This window comes from Mytilus edulis, chromosome 9 (assembly GCF_963676685.1).
Source record: "Mytilus edulis chromosome 9, xbMytEdul2.2, whole genome shotgun sequence".
In the NCBI taxonomy this organism is placed as follows: Eukaryota; Metazoa; Mollusca; class Bivalvia; order Mytilida; family Mytilidae; genus Mytilus; species Mytilus edulis.
In genome coordinates, this window is record NC_092352.1 from 75,535,650 (window position 1) to 75,559,857 (window position 24,208).

General features: G+C 31.0%; 1 protein-coding gene across 3 annotated transcripts in view; it reads left to right on the forward strand.

Moving 5' to 3' along the window:
• LOC139489028 (cGMP-dependent protein kinase 1-like) overlaps window positions 1-24,208 on the forward strand; it is a 110,535-nt gene that overhangs the window by 57,243 nt on the left and 29,084 nt on the right. For all 3 annotated transcript variants that reach the window (XM_071275079.1, XM_071275080.1, XM_071275081.1), the window contains exons 5-6: window positions 9,270-9,333; window positions 22,689-22,766. In XM_071275079.1, coding sequence (XP_071131180.1) covers window positions 9,270-9,333; window positions 22,689-22,766 — 142 coding nt within the window. The remainder of the gene's footprint in view (window positions 1-9,269; window positions 9,334-22,688; window positions 22,767-24,208) is intronic.

The window sequence follows — 24,208 nt, forward strand, 5'->3', positions numbered from 1 at the left end:
CATCAACTTTAAGAGGAAATCAATGAAACAACAATACACTGCAACACACACTAGAACGATCAATAAGGTGACAAATGCCATTTTCCTGACTTGATCCTGGTTTTGTGGCTAGCTAAAACTCGCACGTTTATAGCAATGTTAAATATAACACTAAAGCGACAACATTACATGAAACAATACAGTACAATGCAAGAACATTCTGGACAGAGAAATACACAAGTAAACTAAAATAGTACATTTCGACATGCTTATAGTTATCAAAGGCACCAGGCTTATAATTTATTACGTCAGACGCGCGTTTCGTGTACATATGATCCAGTGACAATCAGATCAAAATAGTAAGACTGCCAAACGAGTACAAAATTGAAGAGCATTGATGATCCAAAATTCCAAAAAGTCAGTTTACCTGCGTAGAATATTAACACAAAACATGCATCTTACGACTTGTTCTGTTTAAATATCAATAGTAATAGATGTGCTGGTCCGTACGAAGCTACGGTGTGGGTGTGTGACGAACGTAGACATATTGAACGACTTAGAAACATTTGTTCGACCCATATAACAATGAATCAAAAGCTGTAAAAACCATACAGACTGGAGTACTTGGCATTTATATTTCAAACTTTTATAATGAACTATAATTAATATTGTTTTGACGTCACTCTGTAAACTTTATTAAAGAAACACTATATCCATTGTTAATACTATATAATAATAAGAATATCCTATTTCTTTCTTAAATGTTGCTGCTTTTGTCGGATAACCTTCAAGTTTACCTAAGACATCACAAATTTTCCTCCGACATCGAATGACATTAAAGTTTTCCTAGGACATCTGTTGACTTTGGTGTTTTCCTTCGACATTGAATGATTGAAGTTTTCCTTAAACATCTATTGACCTTGAAGGTTTCCTCTTCATCGAATGACCTTGAACTTTCCTTCAACATTGAATGCCCTTAAAGCTTACCTTCGACATCTCATAACCTTGAAATTTTCTTTTGACATCGGATGACCTTGAGGTTTTCCTTCACCAGTATTCCGGATAACAAAGAAATCAAACAAAACAACACTTGCTACTCAGGTAGACACACCCTAGATAAAACTAATAGAAGTCATGATTGAATTCAAATAAACACCTGCTTCAATAGATATATTTGAAAACTTTATAAGATAATGCGAAAATAAAGTGTTTTGTTCTCCATCTTTTACCTGCAGCTCGCATGTTAACATGCATACACATGTAAATACTCAAATTTTGATTCAGATGACACTTCAAGCAAGGTCACATGTGTATAACAGGTTGGTAGAGATGTACTAACGTCATATAGTAACAAACTCCCTTATTATATACTATATGCACCTTTCTGAAGACGCTTTTAAAATTTCAGATTTTTTTATTTACAATCAATGATCTGATAACAGGTAACTGACAATAACTTATTGGCTACGAAAATAAAACTGCATAAAATGTTAATAAGAATAATGAAGGCTTAATTACAAAACGTCTAGTTCAACGACAGTTCATTTTGCCCAAGATCTGTTTTAACAATTTCTAAGTTTCTAACTAATAAAAAAGTATTTACTTTTTATCCTTTTTATGTCTTTTTTTGTTAATTGTTTCTCAGTTGTTCGAAGTTTTATGAGCAAAAACTCAACGACAGAAGTCTGCTTAACAGAAGCAGATTTGAATAAAAAAGATATAACACTGCATTATTTATAATCTTAGATATTTTATTATACTGCATTATCATAAATCAAGAAATCAAATATACATTTTTTTTAACTTTAATTGACATTTGTTCTACCTTTTGGATAAAAAAAAACCTGTAACCTTGATAACAAATGTTAGTTAAAAAATAAATGTGTACCAAGCATGCTTTTAACTTCGGATAATTGTTTTGCTGGTTTTTGTATTGTTTGCATTCATTTGTATTGTCTAAAAGGTTTTATGTTTTCTTGTGTCATAAACGCTTAGAAAGTTTCCAGTCTATATGTACTTACAACAAGGGAGATAAGCAAAACTACGATTAGTTATATTGTGTCGCTTCAGAGAAAACATGAAAAGCAATTTGTTACTTTTCTATAATGGTCGAGAATTCGCTTCCTTCTTAAGAAATTAATATGCATTGTTTACCTGTTTGATAAAATAGAACAAGGTCTTTACTCGGTCAGAAGTTGAGGGCAAAAATATGCATTATATTTTTTACTGTTCTTAGATTTTTACACATGTATACGTCTATAAGTGGAGGGGAATGTTTGTAATTGTCTCTGTATGAGATGTTTATCAACATGAAATGCCAAAATAACCGAGCATATTGTTAGATTGGTATCGGTGTATTTAAAAAATGGAATGCTGACATTGGTCAGATGAAACGATAATTGTTTGTGGTGGTTGAAAACGTCGTATTGAAACCAACACAATTTAAATTTCATACGTCCGAACCGCTTTACTGGATTTATCTCCATCAGGAACTCCGAAGCCGAATATTTGAAAACCAAAGACGATGTTTGAGTACAATGATATTGTTAGAATTCTACACTTTTAAGTAAAAACGGAAAAATTACTCTATAACATATTGCCAAAGTTGCTTCTTAATTGCATAAATACATGGCTTTTATTACCAACAAATTATTTTCTACAAATTTTCAAGGTAACATATGTCGGCTGCAGTTGGACGCTTTTAAAAAGTCAGTCACGTTCAGTTTCGATTCTATTTTAAACTTTTTTGTATACATATTCTTCAATCAGCTGTTTGTTCACCAAAAAACCTGCTTCGATTCTTCAACATTTAAAAAACACACTTTAAATCGGTTATAATAACCTATTTTTTTACTATAAGACTAGTGTTAATTTTGTATGCATCAACTACAATACAAACGGGACGTAATGTTTTCTGGTCTGTCCGTTCGTCCCCCTGTTTGTTCGTCTCATGTCAGGTTAAAATTTTAAATCAAAACAGTTTTCCATTAAGTTTTGCTCTTATCAGCTTGATACTAAATACACATATTATGCATTGTTATGCAAATAGATATCAAACTAAAGATTTTGACCCGGATTCCGAGCTCACTTGTCAATTTAAAGTTCTTGGTTGAAGTTAGGTTAAAACATTTTTTCAGGTAGTATATCATGACATTGTGGTCCCATTAAATTGAAACTTAGTACACGCTTATGATGTGCACATTTTCATATGTATGCCAGAAATTGATCTTACCCCTATTTTGAGGTTCACTGAACATGGAAATGTGACAGAGTTCGAGCAGGATACGATTTTATGTGGTCATAGAATTTTCAAAATATTATATTCGCAATTACATAGACAATAATAGTGCATTGACTTGACATATCAACGATATAAGGATGAGGCTTAGAAACGGGGAAATGCGAGGCTGTGCCGAGCTATTTCCCCGTTTCGGGCCGAATCCTTATATATCGTTGAGATGTCAAGTCAATGCACTATTATTGTCTTTATACTGCGATCTAAAAAAACATTTTTAATTGTTGTTTTTAAATGCGTTAAGGTTATTTATTTGATTTAGATATTTGGGAAAACCGCCTTTAAAAAGGCCTCATATCATGCTCGCAGAGAAATATACAACACGATGAAATGTACATTTAACTGTTGAAATCCACACTCGATGGTGAACGAAATCGTTTGAGTATGGACTAAAATATCAACCATAAGCATAAAACATAATGATTTATAGGTTGCAAACAAAACATATTAACAAATGAACTATGTTTTTCCAATAATTGCAAAAGAAACAACGTTGAGTCGTTCCACGCATCGTTGTATGCATTGGAAACAAGAACAGGTTGAAGAGCTCGTATGAATAATTAAATATTATTTCGGCAACTTCTATTTAAATATTCATGAGTAAAAGTGATATCGGGTCAGTGACTGTATATGACATAGAAATATACAGTCAACGCATTTTTACTGCTCAAATAGAACGAGTGCAGTATAAATGTTAATATCCTGATATAAAGTTCAACATGAAGCATTAGAGCACAAAACAAATATAATTTGTATATTTGTCGCTAACAGCTAAATTATATTTATAATCCCCCTCCGTCAAAGATAAGCAGCTTTCCCGCTGACAATACATTTTGCTTCTTGAGGTACATCACAATTGTAGACAAAAAGTAATCAAGATTAACAAAAAAAAATACCCTAATGATAGAAGCGTTCTGCTCCGCGCATCTCAGCATAATCGTAACCGATGTTAAAGCATTTACCACCAGCGCACTACCGTTACTATAGCTCTGAATCATAACATCATATTGACAGGTGTAATTAGCCAAATCGATTTCAAAGAAAACTAAATAATAAAAAATATAGGTCGGCAGTAACGTAATAATATACAATTATTCCAAGATAAACATTTAATATTATTTATATAATATTTTTGTCTGTTTTATAACAAAGTGAAGAGAATGTAATAATAGGTAAATAATGGCCGTTCAAGATGGCCTTCATCAGACACTAATTTATAACCGGAAGTTGTATATTTCTTATTATATATACTAATGAGAAGTTTATTGCACTGTTATTAATGCTATTTCTAGTCTATAATGCTCGATGTAGATATAAATAATATACAAAAGGTCAAAAGAAACTTACCATCTGGTGAGGAAAGGAGGAATCTACACATAGAATAAAAAATACAATTCTTACAGTCACTAACACCCGCACACGACATAATAATCATAATTTCTATAATAATAAAAAAAGGGGTGGTGGTGTGGAATGATTGCCATTGATATAACTCTCCATAAGAGCAAAAACACAGAAGTCAACAACTACAGGTCAATCTACGGTCTTCAACAAGCTCACACCGCATAGTCAGCTAACAAAGACCCCGAAATGACAATTGATTCGAGTTTTCGTTTTGCAAACATTGGTTTGTTATTCTTAAGTAATGTCAAAATGCTATCACTATAAATTTATCGTGAATGTTCCTTAAAAGTTCTTGACTCAAAAATAGTTTGTTTAAACTTTACAAAATCTAAAATACAGACTTTTATTTATGTTTTCATCAACTTTTCAATTGCTCTTAACCAAGTTCCAAAACTTTATCTTGAAAAATATACCGATATTGCAAATGTTATAGACAACAACCTTCTTTATACAACAATGTTTTGGACGAATTGGAAAATCGATGCCGATAAGATATCTTAAAAAAAGTTATGAAGGTTGTTGTCTATAACATTTGCAATATCGGTATATTTTTCAAGATAGAGTTTTGGAACTTGGTTAAGAGCAATTGAAAATTGATGAAAACATAAAAAAAAGTCTGTATTTTAGATTTTGTAAAGTTTAAACAAACTATTTTTGAGTCAAGAATTTTTAAGGAACATTCACGATAAATTTATAGTGATAGCATTTTGACATTACTTAAGAATAACAAACCAATGTTTGCAAAACGAAAACTCTTACTATTGTTTATATTTTTAATTGCACCAGGCATCCCAAGTAAAACACAATGCACATTTTTTGGTAGAAGCACAAAACAAATTGGGTTATAAATAAAATTTAGTGTAATAAATAGTCAACTGGCAAAATAAAAGCCTTGTTTTTCTAAGGATTAGTTTCTCTGTCATATTTATCTAACGAAAAAATCAACCAAATATCAATTAGCAGAAAAAACAAAGAAAAGGTTAGAATAAAACCAAAATGCTAAAATTCCTGATATAACCAAACTGATAGCATCACGGCTGCAGAATCAGTTCTTGCTAGTTCTCACACATGTACAATTCTTATCAGATTTTTTATAATACTTAAACTTGGACTATTATACTCAGTAAAGAAAATACCCAGATTTTTTTTTATAGATTTATATCAACAACGTTTTGGACGAATTGGAAAATCGATGCCGATAAGATATCTTAAAAAAAGTTATGACCCTTAGAAATATGAATCATATGGTATTTGCATTTTATGCGCTCTCCTGCGTCCAATTTTGCCAGATTTTTATAAAATTCAAATCAAAGGTTTATAACAGCAATGTTTCGGACAATCAAATGCTGATCAAATATTGTTTATAAGTTATGCTAAAGATAACGGAAATAATTCTCTAGTCATCTCAACATTCTAAGATGATTATGTAGAGAAATAACTTAAATGTAGTTATTGCCTTTGGACGGATGAAATATATGCATCGCGGTTGACATTGGATTAACTCTTTATTTATATATAAAAATAATCGAATAGTATTACAAGCTTATAACTTAACAACGTACATTCTATTTTATAAATGATTCATTTCAACTAAAACAGACTGCTCAATCACCAAAAACGCTTAATTTGAAAAATAAACCTGAAATTAAAAGAAAAAAGCCGTTGAATGTGCTACATGTACTCATCTATTGTTATGTTATTGTCTTGCGTAAGTGGAAATAAGTTCTCGTGTACGTTGTTTAAAAAAAAAGTCAAGTTTCGAGGAGAAATTGTTACAATTGCTTTATTTTCAGATATATATTCAGAAATGTCATTAGGGAGTAAGATTCTGATACCGATAAACTTTCAAAATGCGTTTTACATTGTTTTACGTAAAAGCTAAAGCAAAACATCTATCCCGCAGAGAATTAGAACATAAACTTCTTCGATCAGAATCATCTGGACGCTTTTAACTGTTAACACCTAATTCGATTTTTAGAGCTACAGGTACATTGTTTATTTGTTCTTCTCTAAGAAACATAACATCAAAAGAAAGATAAGATTTATATATATATATATTATTTCTTTCTCGATCATTAAATGATTGATATCGTGACCCAACTTAACAGATATGTATTGCAAATACTTTTAAGTGTTCTACTTTTTATGTTAAGTATGGGGTACCGCGTCTGAAACTTGATTGATAAGTCATTTAGATGGACGTCTTTTTAATGATATTGACGATAAAAACCATAACAAATCGCGAAAAGCAAATAAAGGGTGTTTTTTTTTATTCCACGAACGAAATGTTGACTAATATAGATTACCATCTATTGAGAAATTATTTAATATACCACAAAAATCAGCTGGTACAAATTGTATAAATATTTACTATTGAATCTTTGGGGTTTTCCAACAGGTATGGAAACCAGGTGAGCCGTGACACTGGGTCCACAAAACTTAACTTCTAAGTTTATTCGTATCTGGTCTATGCATACAGTCCTTAATTTATCATATAGTTTGCACACTTCAATGTTTATTCCTGAAATATATTTGGTGCCGAGATGGAAGGAACACTTGGAATCTTTTCAATGTTTTATGCAAATTTCATCGCTAGACGATTATTTAAGACTATAACTGTCTCAAACGATTATTAAGCTGAGGGTAGGACTAACGTTTAGTAATTCTGTTGCATTTTAATTTAATACAGAGCTACCGCTCGGAAACAAATAACATATATATATATATATACCATTCCCTCAAATGCCAGAAACCTTTTAATGCATTTTATAGTTAGATAATATTTTTTAAATGGCAATATAATACATTTTGCTAAACGTGTCCACCACTAAAGTATAGCTGTCTAAAGTAAACGGAGACTCAATTTTACTTAAACAGCCATAGAATGTATAACCAATTCAAATGATAACGCAAACTAGCTAAGCTTTGCAGCAGATCAAATATACAGAAACAGAAGAAAAATATTCAACTTGCATCATTGCCATAGAAACGAAACGAAGATGTTATCAGGCTGTCCGAATGGTTTTGATCTCTAGACTTATTGTCAGATCGAATGATATCCAAAAACGAGGCTAAACTATAATAGCACTATGTCAACGAGTGAAAACTAGTTGTAAAGATAAATAGTACAACAGCTGTTTCTGTCAAACGTAACTATCTTTTATTATCATATATAAGTAAATAGATATTAAAATAGTCTAGGATATTTTTAAAAAGTAAAAAAAAAATTATCGTCTTGTCATGTGAACTTTCAGTAGACATATGCGCAATACCGAATTTACATTTTGGGGAAATGATGTAAAATAAAGATAAGAGTTTTTGTTTTGTTTTTGCCTCATTGTTTTTGGCTCCATGATAAGAAACACAAACACTGCCGATATTTTAATGTGCATTGCACGTGTTTTGTAAACTCGAATAAAAGTTTTGGAAGTAAAAAAAATAAACATTTGATTAAATAAATCCTGACGGACTCAACAGAAGTGCATAAACCAGTAAGACCAGCTTTAACTAAAGGGGTCGCAACCTTACTTTTAGTATCATCTTATAAAAAAATAAACTTGAAATTTGCTACAAAATATATCATTTAGATAATGCAAGAAGTAGTAAAAACTTTGTGGTTTCTCCTTAAGCACTAAATAAACATGGTGCTAAACAATAATCAACTATATCACTCGAAAATACTATTTACGTTAAAGTTTTTACTGTCATTTGTACTGAAATTGCTGGAGTTTTGTTAACTTTTAGCCCAAATTAAGTTACTGGAGATTGTTCCACTTTTCGGTTATATCATAGTGTTAACTCTATGTAATACTGTCTGCATCTTAAAAATAGTTGTTTGCAGAACAATTTTTATTATTGAGTTTATTTTTGCCCTTAAGATAATCAAATATTGATATTTAAAACTTTTTGTTGAATTTATTCTTAAAATGCCTAGATAAGGTACCACATTTTAGTACGATTCGAAGCTGGTGGTATTAAAACCTTCATACGACTGTTTTGTCCTTTTTTGATATCTTATTTACTTGCATTATGTAGAAATATTGCTGTCTCATTATTTGTAAGCCACTTCTTTTTATTCGTATATATATGAGCATTACGAAATTTAACCTGTCTGAAACAATTAAATTTCGTATCAATTATCATCAGTTACATGACGAATAAAACTAGTGACTGACAGAGCAAGTATCTTTATGTAGAATATCTCTGATACAGACAACAGTTCAATCCAATCTCAGATACGGAAGCAGCGCTGCAAACTAATCAGCTGTTTTGCTTTGTATACAAATAAACCCTTTCATCTTTACATGTGGAGAACAGTTTGCGTTTAAACCGTAATAAGTGTGGACGGTTAGCAATATGACAAAACTGGACTTTAATAATTATGAACTTTATAATACTTTTTCAAAACGGCTGGCATGAAAGTAGAACGGAGTTTGTCGAAACGAAGATTTGAACGTATTGCAAGAAGGTAAGCTTAATTTTGATGCAAGTTTTTATAAAAAAAAATCTATATCTTTATATGCATTATATAGGTATTAAATTGTAAATATTTTATATCATAAATATTTATGCTTATATATTTATTTTGCAGTGTTCCAACTTTTAAAAATTTGCCTGAGGAATCGCTGAGTAAAATTGCCGACGTGTTGGAAGAGGTAAGCTACTTTTTTTGTTTCTAGGATTTCAATTTTGTTGCATCAGAATTGTAATGTTGTGAATTAAATTTTTCACATCTTTTATGAAAAGAAGTCGACAAGTTGTTTTATTCTTTTTTTTAAAGTAAGCAATTAGACCTTCTGAAGAGATATTCTCTTTTTTCTTTAAAAGATATTATGACATCTTCTTTTTCGCAAATAAAGGCAAATATTCTCCACTTTTCCCATTTATTATATACTGATTCTGGAGTGATACCCATTAGACAATAGTTTTAAAACTTGTATAATTTAAATTTCATCCCTCACATAGCATTTGTTTTGGTGTTATTTTGGATTATAAGGCTCTTTAACATTTCACTTTGGATTTCAAATTTTTGAAATATAGTTCCACTGACAAGAAATAAGTTTTGAAGTTGCACATGTGATGTCTCAGAATACTTTTGTATCTTAATAGTTCAATATATGCTATAGACAAGGGTCTGGATTGGGGGGATCTGTTATTATGTAAACATTTAATTTTCACCCCTTTTTCTCTGATCTTCAAAAATTTAACCCCTTTTTTCTCTAATCTTCAAAAAATTAGACCACGCTTTTCTCAAATCTTCATTTTTTTGGCCCGTTATTCTCTAATCTTCATTTTTTTAGGGCATTATTCTTTAAACATTTAACCCCATCCAAACCTTCATAGACGTTTTAAAACATTCATTATTAAAAAAAACTATAGAAAAAAATGTATGAAATTGAAAATACGTCAATACAGTACATGTGACTTTTTTTCCTGTATACATACTACTTTATTTGCAATTTCATCTACAATTAAGAAATCGTCCAGTTGTGATTAAAGAAATAAAAGATGCATTGTTTTTGTCAATTTGATACTTGGCTTTTACTTGCTATTGAGGTTTAAGGTTGCAGCTAGCCTAATATTTTGCTTTTGATAGAACATACACTGCGAAGTGCTTGGCAAGTTTATTCTTTGTAAAAAAAACTAGTCCATACTTTTGTGATTCTTTTGTCTCTTCTTATTCCTGATTAAGTTAATTCTCCAAAAAAATGCACACGTTTGTAGTACTACCTGAACGTTTACTCCGGTTAACACGTTACTAAAACTCAAATACACAACAGAATAATTCTGAAGCATCGATGTCAAACCATGTTTGAAGGTAATTTTGAAATGTCTAAGTACATGATTTATTTAAGGAACAAATGATTTATATATTATAAATAATATGCGGAGCACAACGTACAAGACTCTGTAATTGCAAAAGAACTCACATTATGAATATATAAGAATAGATAAAAATAAAAACTGTAAATGTTTTATTTTTAAGAAATAGATATAATTTGACAAACAAAAATTATTTGTATTTTACTTATTGAGACACGAAAACGCTAAACTATTTAATTATTCTGAGTGATCTTCATTCATTTGGGCCATTAAAAAAGAATATGTTTGTTTGCATAACCCTACCTACCCAGAAAATACCAATCTACTCACAATCTTTTAATGTCCAAAAAAAATTAAAAATAAAATGTATAAATACCTTCCCACTGCCTTTACCTCTGAAAAGGGTTTGGGCGAACCAAAGTGCTTTTAAGTGTGGCCTTGGCGAGTTTTCCTTTAAAATGCACAAAAAGCTCTTTTTCGTTCAATGAATATAATTCTTATTATATTCATCGAATATAATTCTTATTATATTCATCGATGACAGATCCAAACTGAAAGAATTTCAGTTGACTATTTGAAGATATAATTGTAAAATGCAACGCTCAGTTTATCAATTTATCTCTTATTTTTTCGAGATGATACATTATTGCATTACCAAATGGTAGTTATAAATTCTAATAGATACTTTATGTCTAATTTAAAAGTTAATTTTAGAAATAAATTTTCATACAAGCATAAAGTAATCAGTAATTTTAACTGATGCAACAAGTATTTCATGATAGTTAGATAAGATTAAGACATTACTTGGATTTATTTCGATTTTGAAATTCATAAGATTCACTTTTCATAATTACATTACATAATATTGATTCTTGCAACGATGCGTTGCTGAGAAAAAATATTAGTCGGTAGATGGTTGCAAAAACAAACTTAGCAGCGTTCTCATAATTGGGAAAATCCGGAGGTCTTGTTTATCGTTCTCAAAACTCCAACAAAGATGACAATACGGCCAATGTGACAAATAAAAGTATTCACAATAACATTGAATATCTACTTTTTATAACAAAAAAAAAATCAATTTGCTGAATAAAAAGATGGGGAAAGAAAACTTTACTCTTTAAGAACGAATGATGGTAATAAACGTGAAATTCTATATATAGATTTTTAAATTTCCTTATCTATATATAATATAGCTAGTAAGACTGAATAGCCTCTGTGGCGGTTAATATTTTCATTCCAGAGTCCAATATCTTAAACTCCCTATACACTAATTTACTGTGTTCAGACAGCTCAAAAACATGAGAATTTAGGGCATTAACTCTTTAAAAAACAAATACTAAAGTAGTTATTTGGCTAAATCTTTAGGAACAAATAGTGTTATTTGCTCTTCAATTTGATTTGACCTTTTTAACTTTTTTCATTCGAACGTCATTGATCAGTCTTTTGAAGACGCTCGTCGGGTGTAAATATTTCTAAGCCTTGTTTCTTTACTGATGTTTTTTTTCTCTCTCATTTAAATCAATCAAAACATACTTAATTTGGTTATTATGCAGCGCATTCATGGGTATAATTTAGAACCAACATTTTGTCATATTTCTGAAAATCTTTGCAAGAAAACATTAATGATAAAATTTAATTCTAACCTTACATTGGCAAAATTTAAGAATGTACTACTGTCGTACGGTGGTCATTTTCTAGCTTACTATACGGCATGTGTGTTGTTCATTGTAGAAGGTCGTACAGTGACCTATGGTTGTTAATTTCTACGTCATTTGGTCTCGTGTGGAAAATTGTCTCATCTTATTTTGAGTGTAATTTCATATTGCGATAAGACGTGTCACGATACTTGTCTATCCCAAATTCATGTATTTGGTTTTGATGTTATATTTGTTATTCTCGTGGGATTTTGTCTGATGCTTGGTCTATTTCTCTGTGTGTTACATTTTAGTGATGTGTCGTTGTTCTCCTCTTATATTTAATGCGTTTCCCTCGGTTTTAATTGGTTACCCCGATTTTGTTTTTTGTCCATGGATTCATGAGTTTTGAACAGCGGTATACTACTGTTGCCTTTATATACCACATCTTTTTGTTTGTACTTGTTGTTGATTGGTATCAACTCGGGTATTAGAATTTGCATTACATTATAAAGTAGTCTGCTTAATTATTTATTTTGATATCAATATAGAGTAACAAGATGTATTGAAATAAGTTTAGAGATTAACAACCAACTGCGCATTAAAGACCCCATATGATGACGTATCGGATTATATCTCCCAATTAAATTACACAGCACATATTGCTGATTATGCATTTTGAAATAGCATTTTGATATAGCTTTCTGCTGTGCTCCTGATAATTGCCACAGCTAAATGTGTATTTCAGTAACTTTCATATACGTTCTTATTTACCTTTCACTGCACTTGAATTATTTTAGCATTTATTAAAAATTGAAATATGCAAATCCCATGTGGATTCAATTTCTATAATATGTTTTAAACGTTATTCAGTCATTTATGACTAATAAACGAAGGCGCCTTTGATTTTTATAATATGATTTTCTTTTTTCAAAGACTATTAGTTTTCTGATGAAATAAAATCTTGAAATCAGTTTAAATTTAGGAATATCTCCTTTATGCACTGATTACGTGTTCGGATTTGGCTATACCTTTTGGTCCATTTAAATTTTGTATTGGGTTTTGGTGGACCTCGATCAACGCTTAAGGTGGTACCTAACACTACAGGGAGATAACTGTAAAATCAGCTAAACGTTTTAATTAAGTTGTGTTGTTAAGAGAATATTAAGCTTCTCAATGATCAAAATAAGTGTTTGTCAAACTGCTATATAACCAGTGTAATATTTCTGATAAAACGGTTGGTTCAAATTTTTTAAAGTTTTTATATTTTTGTCAAAGGGTCAAAGTAAATACTTTGTCAAAATTTCAGGAAAATTAAACGAGCCAAATTAATTTTAGTTAAAGTGTTGGGTACCACCTTAAGAGAAAATTATTTTCGAAATTCGCATCTGTCGCATATAAATTGTTATTGTAAACAAATGAAGTTCAACCATCGTTGCTATGATTGTAAGTACTTACTTTATGCTGATAACAACAAAACCAGGAAATGAAAACCTACATATCAGACGCAAGCACATGCAATGCATGTGTTATACAGATAAAGCGAAATCCTCTGAGAAAACATTTGTTTTACGATTAAACGTCAAATTACTACATTAATTGTTAATTATGTACCATACAATATGCTGTTTAATTGATTGTAAATTCGAATTCAGCATTTACGTTGCTTATCGTGGAAAACAAATGTTGTGATTTGACTTGCCGCGTTTAAGCCTTTTTGTTCCGTTTGTTCCGAGGCGGCGTAACGCAAACATTAATCAATCAATATTTGTTATGACATGTTCATTGACGTATCTTAAGGTATAGGTACATTTGAAACATATAAGATAGGAGTTACAGTGTATGTTTATAAGTTGTTCATATTGAAAGTAGTTATTCGTAGCATCTCATTTGACCATTTATCAAAATATTAAATGACCCAGTGATATTCATATAAGCATTAGCCTTTTTTCCATTTAAAGACATTTATGTGCATGCCGTCAATTATCCTATCTGCAGTAAGACTTTTTAGCAGTTTGCAAATCTGATGTATGAAATCCAAAGTTGAGAAATCAAATGAGGTATAAAGCATGTCATATGTAAAAGAACAAAAGGGGCGTACATATGTAAATAGACTATAAAAGATAGATTGCAAATATTGGAAGATTTTGAGTAATGGTCCTGATAAATAATGTTGATTGAAACCCCAAAAGCAACAGGTACACATAAAAAGTTTAAGAATGACAGGTCAAACAAGGAAAAACAACGAGACAAACGAGTGTACACTGAACACTATATAGAAAACTAGATATTAACAAACATGTTCCCATAATAAAGAGTGGTCGGTTCTTATGATTATATTTTTAAATGTTAAATGATATATTTTTGGTAATTTATTGTTGTAACTTTTTATTTAAAACCATGCTATATAGCTAGAATTATATCTCTTTTAAGTAAATAACTACAAATGTATATAGTTTGGGGAATATATGTAATATTATAAATATTTTGTCGAGTCAGGGGTTTTTTTTTTGCAACTAGAAATATCCTAAACGCGTCATAGACAGTGAATGTAAGGGTTACCAATAACGTATGGGAACATTTTCTAAAACTGTAAACGACCCCTACTGCTCTCTTTGTAGAACAGCATATAGTTTTGCACCATCCATCATTTTGTTAGGTGTTCTATTAAGAAACACTATTATCATTTAATGTCATTCCTGACGTAATTGCAATGTTCCAACAATGCAATATTTTCTCTACATCTGTTATATAAAAAATCTGCACAATGTCTTTCATTTGACAATGCCATTGGTTTTTTTATGTTACAGTTCTAAAAATAAATTCATGCCGTTTTTATTTCTACCTTCATTATATTTTTATAGTATGCATAACAGAGCGTCTAGAAACATATACATTACATAGATTGTTCGAACCTGTTAATATATTTGGTCAAGAAACATACATTTTAAGTGCCAACCTGCCTGAGAATCAGGCAATGATGAAAACATGACAAACATTACCTCGCTCACGTTAACATTAATGTAAGTTCCGATGATATAAAAGTTGACAAATATAACATTCATTTCATTTTCTTGGGCTGATATTTAATGATATAATTTGACTGAAATGCATCAAAAATCATAAATTAAGGAGGAATAACTCCGTAATTTGCTATCTTTCTTACCAAAATCTAGATATTCTCGGAGGCGGAAGACATTTTATCTTGCTCAGGATGAGTGGAATTTCGAAATAAGACAGGCTGTATTTTTTGAAATTCTTCTTAACTGTTCGATTCCTACATCGACTCACCCATCGTTCGAACATTCGTTGGCGGTTCATCTCATCTTCCGGTACTGCTGCAAGTCTTTGCGATTACATGTATTTATGACAAAGTGGAAAGGCAAATAATTACAGTTTAAAAAACACAATCGATAAGTAGGCAGTCAGTCTTGTCCCAAATAAAGGCAACAGTAGCATACCGCTGTTCAATAATCATAAATCGATTAAGTGAAAACAAATCCGGTTCACATTCCAAAACCGAGGGAAACACATCTTAAAAATAACTGTATAATTGATACTATATATGAATATGCTCGGAAACGGGCCCTTTAATTAGATTCAATAAATATTCTTAGTATTATTCATCAACTATACGAGAAAAACAACAGAACAACAGACATACTGATCTGCAACAAAAATAAACACTAATATACATAGAAACAACTATTAAGTAAGTTTTAAGAACTGTAATATTCGTGACTGATGAAAGACATTTTTAAGACACATGGGTGGGTTGGTGTGTGTTGAACCTGATTTTATGGCTAGCCAAACCTCCCGCTGATATGACAATGTTGAACAAGATATGCTTATTAATTTTCTAATGCTGTTCTAATACTGGAGAGAGATCTTTACAAATCGCCGTGGCGTTAACTTTGTAAAAATCTCTACATAGTAATTTAAATTGACCATGAAAATAAGGAGATGAGGTATGATTGCGGTACATTGCCAATGAGACAACTATCCACCAAAGTTCAAATAAAGTGGATGTAAGTTATTATAGGCAACCGTATCGCCCTCAGCGATCAGAAAACCCATAAGTTTGTTTCGAGTTAAACTCTCATGACGTTTTAAAATCATTTCTGTATCTTTATATGCACTGGGGGTAGCTTCGGTATAAGTATACAGGTCTGTATGACAATACATCATTTCCTATGGCAAATTGCGTAATGTATACATTTATATACCATATTATACCCATTGGCGTTACATTGTATTGGATGTGTAATAAAATTGCATGAGGTCATAGCTAAACATTGGCTTAGATACAACTTATGCATGTATTAGTTAGCGTGAAACTTTCTTTCGATTTCGTTCTATTTTCAACTAAAGACGAATCATTTGCGATATTTGGAAAGCTGATTAATTGACGATATCTCACTGTTAACGTTGTTCTTGTGGAATTTATGCCTGCCAAGCAAAAGTTACTCCATGAAAGATTTGTTATTCAGATTGGGGATTTTAATATCATGTAAGGCATATAATACACTCTTTTGTGTGTATCATATAAGCTTCAAAAGTAATTAAAAAAAAATGTTAATTTGGACGTTTTTCGGCTCGAAATGAAGACCATAGGTTAGTTAATATACACGCCCAGGCATTTTTATTGAGTTTTGTAATTTGGTCGAGCATTCTAGTTTGGTACGAGACTGTATCATCTCGTTTCACTGCTAATCAGAGAGATGAGAAAGAACAACTGAAATTGAATTTATATTTACGGTCATCATCACGAATCGGTTGACCGATACAATGTTGATGTGTCTCTACTCATGAGAAACTCATCGGTGAAAGATCGTTCGATACCAGAACAGTTGTCTGATCTGTAATTTGGCATATGATGTTAAAGTTCCAGGAATATATCTTATTAAGGTGGAAATAATATTATGTAATTTTTGTTCCAAAGAACTTTTGTTTTCCATCATTTGTTCCAGGGGGAACAAGTAATATGCGGAACAAATATATGTTCACACGCCGTACACGCATTACACGGTTTTTTATATTTCTCTTTTATATGCTTCTACGTTTCATATTTTCGTACATTTAATGGTAAGCGGAGATAAACGAGAAATAAGAAAAGAAGGAAAATTTGTTATAAATAACAGTTATCGTGCATTTTGTTTGTACGTCCGGGTCAGGGTTTTCATCGCTAAATTTTGTGTAATGTTTTGAGGAATTTTTGTGTTTCGTTTGCTATACCTTTAGCAAATTCTTTTTTACACAATTTACACCAAGATGTCCTTAAATGAAATTGAATACCTTGCATTTATCATGCTTTTCAATAACATATGGTCAAATCGCTTAAAGACCCCCCTGCTAAATTATAAAAAGCTATAATACTACATTGACAAGAGTATCTTGGTGTAAAGTAGATGCATCCATTCAGTTTAACGCCCTCAACCGGTATCCAATTCAAAACACCGTTATAAATAGGTAACAAGCTGTCTTTGACAAGAACAAAGTCGGTGACCGTATTTAAAAATATCAAAACATTTCAGTCATTACTACATATTTTAGATACATAAATACATCAGACGGATATCTGTTAAACCATCTGTTAAAATATGATCAGAATATTCTCACAGCCGAGTTCTTAAAGTTTACAAATAGATTTGAATGTGGAAAATTATGAAGGTAATATATACCGATGTATAAATATCTCAAACGTCAGGAAGAAAACAGACAAACTTGGGAGATACAATAACCTGCAAATAGAGTTAGACCAAGTTTGCCTTTCGCAAAAGGTTTCACGGTTCACAAACATTACAATATCAATTGGTTTAAGTTAAGAAGGTTGACGTATGATCGTAATGCATTTCAATAAATGCAATGTTCTTCGACACGGTAAGCTTCCTCTTCTAAAAAAATCAGTAAATGTCAAGATGCGCAGTGAGTACTTCGCATCAATTCTCTAAAACGATGTGTAAATTCGTACTGAACACCTAGTATAACTCTTTTAAAGTAAAAAAAATACCATTTCTAGGCGTCTTGGCTTAAGACATGTTCGGTTATTTTTTCTTTTGTTTTAATTTTTTCAGCAAATATTTTTGGTGAGAATGTCTTACGTAATTTTTTAGAAGTTGTTAAATGTACGCTTTTATTTCTAATCATGGAATACAAAATAATGATAATAAAAGTTATGGTAAGACTCCATATGGAAGTGCTCCTAATTAAAGGAGTTTTCTACTAAGAAGAAGTTCAAAGTATACCACGTATATGTTGTTGAAGATAATTAGTGTAATTATTATTATAAGATAACATTTTTTTCACGCTACTCTAGTATTAACGTCATAAGTAACATACTATGTTATAACAATATCAGTATATTAAACGTGACGTTCCAAGGTGCATTCGTACTAACTCTCGACAGTCATATATAACAATTATAACATTTGAATTATTTCTATTTTGAGTAATCAAAAAATGAGAAAAATGATGAATATGTAATCGCTATACAAATATAAATAAGTGGTAAATATCTCAAGACGAAGAAATAGTACATATATCAAGTTCTGTAGAGTATATCGACGTTTAGAATTTAGAATATTACAATTTCAGTTAAATGAATCACTTGTGTGTTAAATATATGGAATAAATGTTTAACGAATAAATACTTCGTTTGCTATCGTTTTAAATATTCCATAGTCGTTTACCACTTCAAGTCTCTTCCGCAAAAGAGTACCTAGGGATTCTTACCAAACAAAATGTTTTCAGGAATTCGGACCTCAAATTTATTTTCGTAATCGTGAACTGCCCTTAACATGATTAAACTGTAGAATAATTATTCACATTGTCTTGACATAATTGGATAGTTGCCAACTGACTGCAGTAATAAACAATGTACTTAATGACAAATAGAAGCTAAGTTCACAACCCATATTCATCAGACGTGCTTAAGTCCGCATGACGTTATTGAAATCTTAAATTAATCCGGGAATTTACACTTCTCGAGCTAAGCAGTAAGGTGAAGATGTTGGGACGTTTATATATAGGGTTAACCTCATTACACTAATGGTTTGTGAATTATCTGGCTTTAAAATCTTGGCAGTATATGTATGCTCTGTTGTAGTCTTATCCCTATAAATATTTCCATTGTGCTACTGACCTGGTTTACTAGGGGTACATCTTTAGATTTTGTTATTGCATTATCTCACATAGTTTATTAAATTCAATTGGCTATTTCAAAGCAGATTCTTTGATATATAAAAATGGTGTATAATGATTCTCATATGGTTAAGTTGCGTTTGCAAGTAGATGTTTTGTAGGTGTGTTTTCCTATTTACACCATCCGTGAATGAGAGAATGAATATCAGAAACAGTTCAGTTTGGAAAATATTTTCAAAAACTTTCATCAAAACGTTTGAGATCAGTGAATCAACGTCTCACATGATTGTGTCAGAATAATGAAAAAAAAGCAATGCAGTGCACTGTGAAAACAATGAAATTAAATTCAGCATTGTCTTGCAGTTTTTGAAACAGCGAGTTTCTTATATCGTTACTTATTTCCTTTTTTTCATATTTTCTTTCCATTAAAAGAAATGATTAGAGAGTTTAAAATAAAACAAAAAATCACCAAGGGTACAAGGGTTATCATTTTTATGCCAGATTCGCGTTTCGTCAATAAAAGACACAATCTCTCACTACAAAAGTGAAAAGTTAAATAAGCTTATTTGTATGTACATGTATGAACTTAATTTTAGGATAAACATCGTCTATTACAAAATTTGTATTTAAATAATAATAATCTTTATTGTCATATAAACAAATAAAAACATATTTGCGACAAACTGAAAAAAACACCATACACTCATAAACTAGTATATAAAATAAACATATCCATTGTTGTAAAGTACATAAATTTGCTGTTTCGAATAATCATTTGTGCTTTTTGTGCAGGGTATTTTTCTCTACCTAAAAAAACCTGAGAGATGTTCCCTGGATAAATTAGGTGACCCAGAATCCAACTTTTGACTGAATCCGAGCTTCAAAGGCATAAAACACTGTTTCATTTTTCATTCTTCATGTCTGTTTATTTTCTCGCTCTGCTAATTAAGTTATAAAGAACGTGTTATATCTGTCAAAATAACTTTCACTACACAGTAAGAAACCAACACCATTATCAATTGAATTTCCGTCAATATTGACAAAATGATAGCTGTAATTAGCAACATTTAATGGCAGTAGTTCACATTATCCGTGTTTCAGAATCATAATGCTTGTTTAATAGTTGTAAAGCTTGTTGCAAGAGGGTTAAAATAATATTATGAAGCTTTGGAATTCATATATAAGTGTTATCTACATTTCCTTCAATCAGTGTAAATTTTCAAATAACGGGACTTTCTGCACTTTTGTAATGTAAGTAACCATGGACAAACCATTCTTGTTTTAACGCAGTCGGGCTCAAATATTCACACACACAAAAACTAGCTACAATTCAATCATCTTGCAGGGAGTCTTCAAGTGCCTAATTTCATCAAAACTCCTTTAAAAAGATAAAGGGATAATTTCCCATGGGTTTCGTTAAATCACAGTCTCTAATTTAATAATGTCAGCTTATTTTAATAGTTCATAAACTTTGTGAAATGTATTTTGTATTATGCTATATTGCATTATTCAGCAATCATCAAAATTGGATCTCTGTTATAAATTGTATGTGATTTCATTTGCATGTTATATATGAATTATTTTCTTGAACCTGTTTGTTCAATCTTTATCAGTTCTTAAAGTCAATTGTTTTGGCGTTTCTTGTCATTGCTTATAAGACTTTAAGTCTTAACACCATTAATTGATGAAAAAGGTTATGCTGAAAGTCGGCCTCATATCTTGACTTGCATCTAGAAATTGACAACGAGGATCGGTTTTAAAAATAAAACTTTACGACAAAAGGGATGATTTCAGCTTTCCAATTGTGAACTTTTCATTTCTAAGTAGCAACATTCCAGTAGCACCTGCATACGGGGTATATATCTCCCAATTGTTACGATATTCCCGTGCTTGTATTTCCTATCATGATTTTCTTGATAGAGGGTTGCTGCTCACAAGAAAGCTATTAAACCAAGAGTTTCAAATGGTGAAGTTAAAATCATCCCTTCGTAAATTTTACGGACGCCATCACGAGTTGGTTGACTTTTATGGAAAAACCGTTTCATAGATGATATCGGATATGTTCATTACGTGGTAACTACAATCCCCTTCCCTTTCATGAATGTGATCTACCGAATTAGACTATTTACTGGATGTGTTATAACATGAGCAACACGACGGGTGCCACATGTGGAGCAGGATCTGCTTACCCTTCCGGAGCACCTGAGATCACCCCTAGTTTTTGGTGGGGTTCGTGTTGCTTATTCTTTAGTGTTCTATGTTGTGTAATGTGTACTATTGTTTGTCTGTTTGTCTTTTTCATTTTTAGCCATGGCGTTGTCATTTTATTTTCGATTTATGAGTTTGACTGTCCCTCTGGTATCTTTCGTCCCTCATTTGTATACTTTTTGTTCATAATTGTAAACGTAGAAGTGAAAGTGATATTGAAATTGACTAATACTGAAATCCATTAGTTAGGAATTATCACCAGATTCTACTTTCATGTGGTAAAGTATATCGCACAAAGTTTTATAATACTTTGAACTATATCGATGTTTATACAAGAAAGCAATATTAGTACTATTTATATCACTCGGAATAAGCTTGAAATCGATTGTTTATTGATAAAGTCAACAAAAGCAAAATAAATCCTCTAAACTAACCTCGCATCTGTCTATACCTTGTACGATTGATTTGTTTGATTAGATTGATCCTACATGAAACACCTGATAATTAGAGGAAACATTTGACCTTGACATCAATTTTAAGTGAATGATAATGGACGTTTGAAAGATGCTCCAATTACAAACATTATGTTAAGTCTGAAAACACAAGTACTACATTTTACTAAATCGCTGCTTGAAATTTTATGGCAAAACTACAAAAAAAACGAAGATCGAGTTCTACTTCATCCTATTTTATTACTTATTTTAATGTTTTTTTCTTTTTAAAAATCATTTTAATTCAAATATTGGCTTAGGTTCAATGTTAAGGACTATATTTGCTACTGTGCATTAAACAATCAACAACCAATCAATTATATTATTATTTATCTCTAACCCTGTATGAACGAGAACCATATATTTTTGGGAAGAAGAAATAAATGTAAAAATAGTGTTTGTATGTCAATAGTAAGAAATATATGTTTCAGAAATCGTCATGCATATTCAAATAATGAATTTAGGTTGATTTTTTTTAATCTATAGAATGCATTTAAGAGGAAGCGCTGAATAATTGAAAGACTAGAATTCTCTATTTTACAAAGTCAACCAATTTATCTTTTTTAATCAAGTATCTTCCATTATCATCAAGGCTGATTTCAGGAACTGTGTTAGTATTAGTACGTACAATGCTATAATAGAGTTGCATTACTTTATTTTAGAAATCAGATGTCATTTTTCTTCATTATACATTATGTTTTCATTATATTTCAGACACATTTCAACAATGGTGAATACATCATTAGGCAAGGTGCTAGAGGGGATACATTCTTTATCATAGCAAAGGGAAAGGTGAGTAGCTCTTTGAAATTAAGAGAAATACATTTAAGTTATCGGTAATTAATTTTTCACTTTGTTTTTTCCAATTAATGTTTATGCATAGAGCTTTTCCACGTGTGTTTCAAATCTTTCTTGTAATTAATCTTCCCATTATCGACTTGTACCACTAAGCAATATGTAATTTTAAAAATGCATTTTGCGTTATCCATAACCTTCAGCAGATACATTTATAAAGCTACGTATTGGATGAAAAATTGATATTGCCATGAGATTTGAAATCTGTGTCATACGATATTTTTTTTAAATACTCTCAGACATATTTCTTTCTTTTGCTGTTCACTAGTTCGCATTCCATTGTTCGCTTATTTCCCTGTTCATTCAGGTTTTGAACTTCACCAGTAAACACTAAGAAATTGGTATTCACAAGATTGTTTATCGGTTCGTACATTTGATTTTGTTAGGAATGAAACCGAGTTAAGTCTTTCCTCTTTAGACTTAAAAGATTTTGCAATCAGAACGTAACACAATATATTTCTATAACATTCAGCTGAAACTGACATAAGTCTTTCCTATTTAGACTTAAAAGATTTTGCAATCAGAACGTAACACAATATATTTCTATAACATTCAGCTAAAACTGACATAAGTCTTTCCTATTTAGACTTAAGAGACTTTGCAATCAGAACGTAACACAATATATTTCTATAACATTCAGCTAACACTGAGATAAGTCTTTCCTATTTAGACTTTAGAGATTCTGCAATCAGAACGTAACACAATATATTTCTATAACATTCAGCTAACACTGAGATAAGTCTTTCCTATTTAGACTTTAGAGATTCTGCAATCAGAACGTAACACAATATATTTCTATAACATTCAGCTAACACTGACATAAGTCTTTCCTATTTAGACTTTAGAGATTCTGCAATCAGAACGTAACACAATATATTTCTATAACATTCAGCTAACACTGAGATAAGTCTTTCCTATTTAGACTTTAGAGATTCTGCAATCAGAACGTAACAAAATATATTTCTATAACATTCAGCTAACACTGAGATAAGTCTTTCCTATTTAGACTTTAGAGATTCTGCAATCAGAACGTAACACAATATATTTCTCTAATATTCAGCTAACACTGAGATAAGTCTTTCCTATTTAGACTTTTAAAAGAGACTTTGCAATCAGAACGTAACAAAATATATTTCTATAACATTAAGCTAACACTGAGATAAGTCTTTTCTCTTTGACTTTAGAGATTCTGCAATCAGAACGTAACACAATTTATTTCTATAACATTCAGCTAACACTGAGATAAGTCTTTCCTATTTAGACTTAAGAGACTTTGCAATCAGAACGTAATAAAATATATTTCTATAACATTCAGCTAACACTGAGATAAGTCTTTCCTATTTAGACTTAAGAGACTTTGCAATCAGAACGTAACAAAA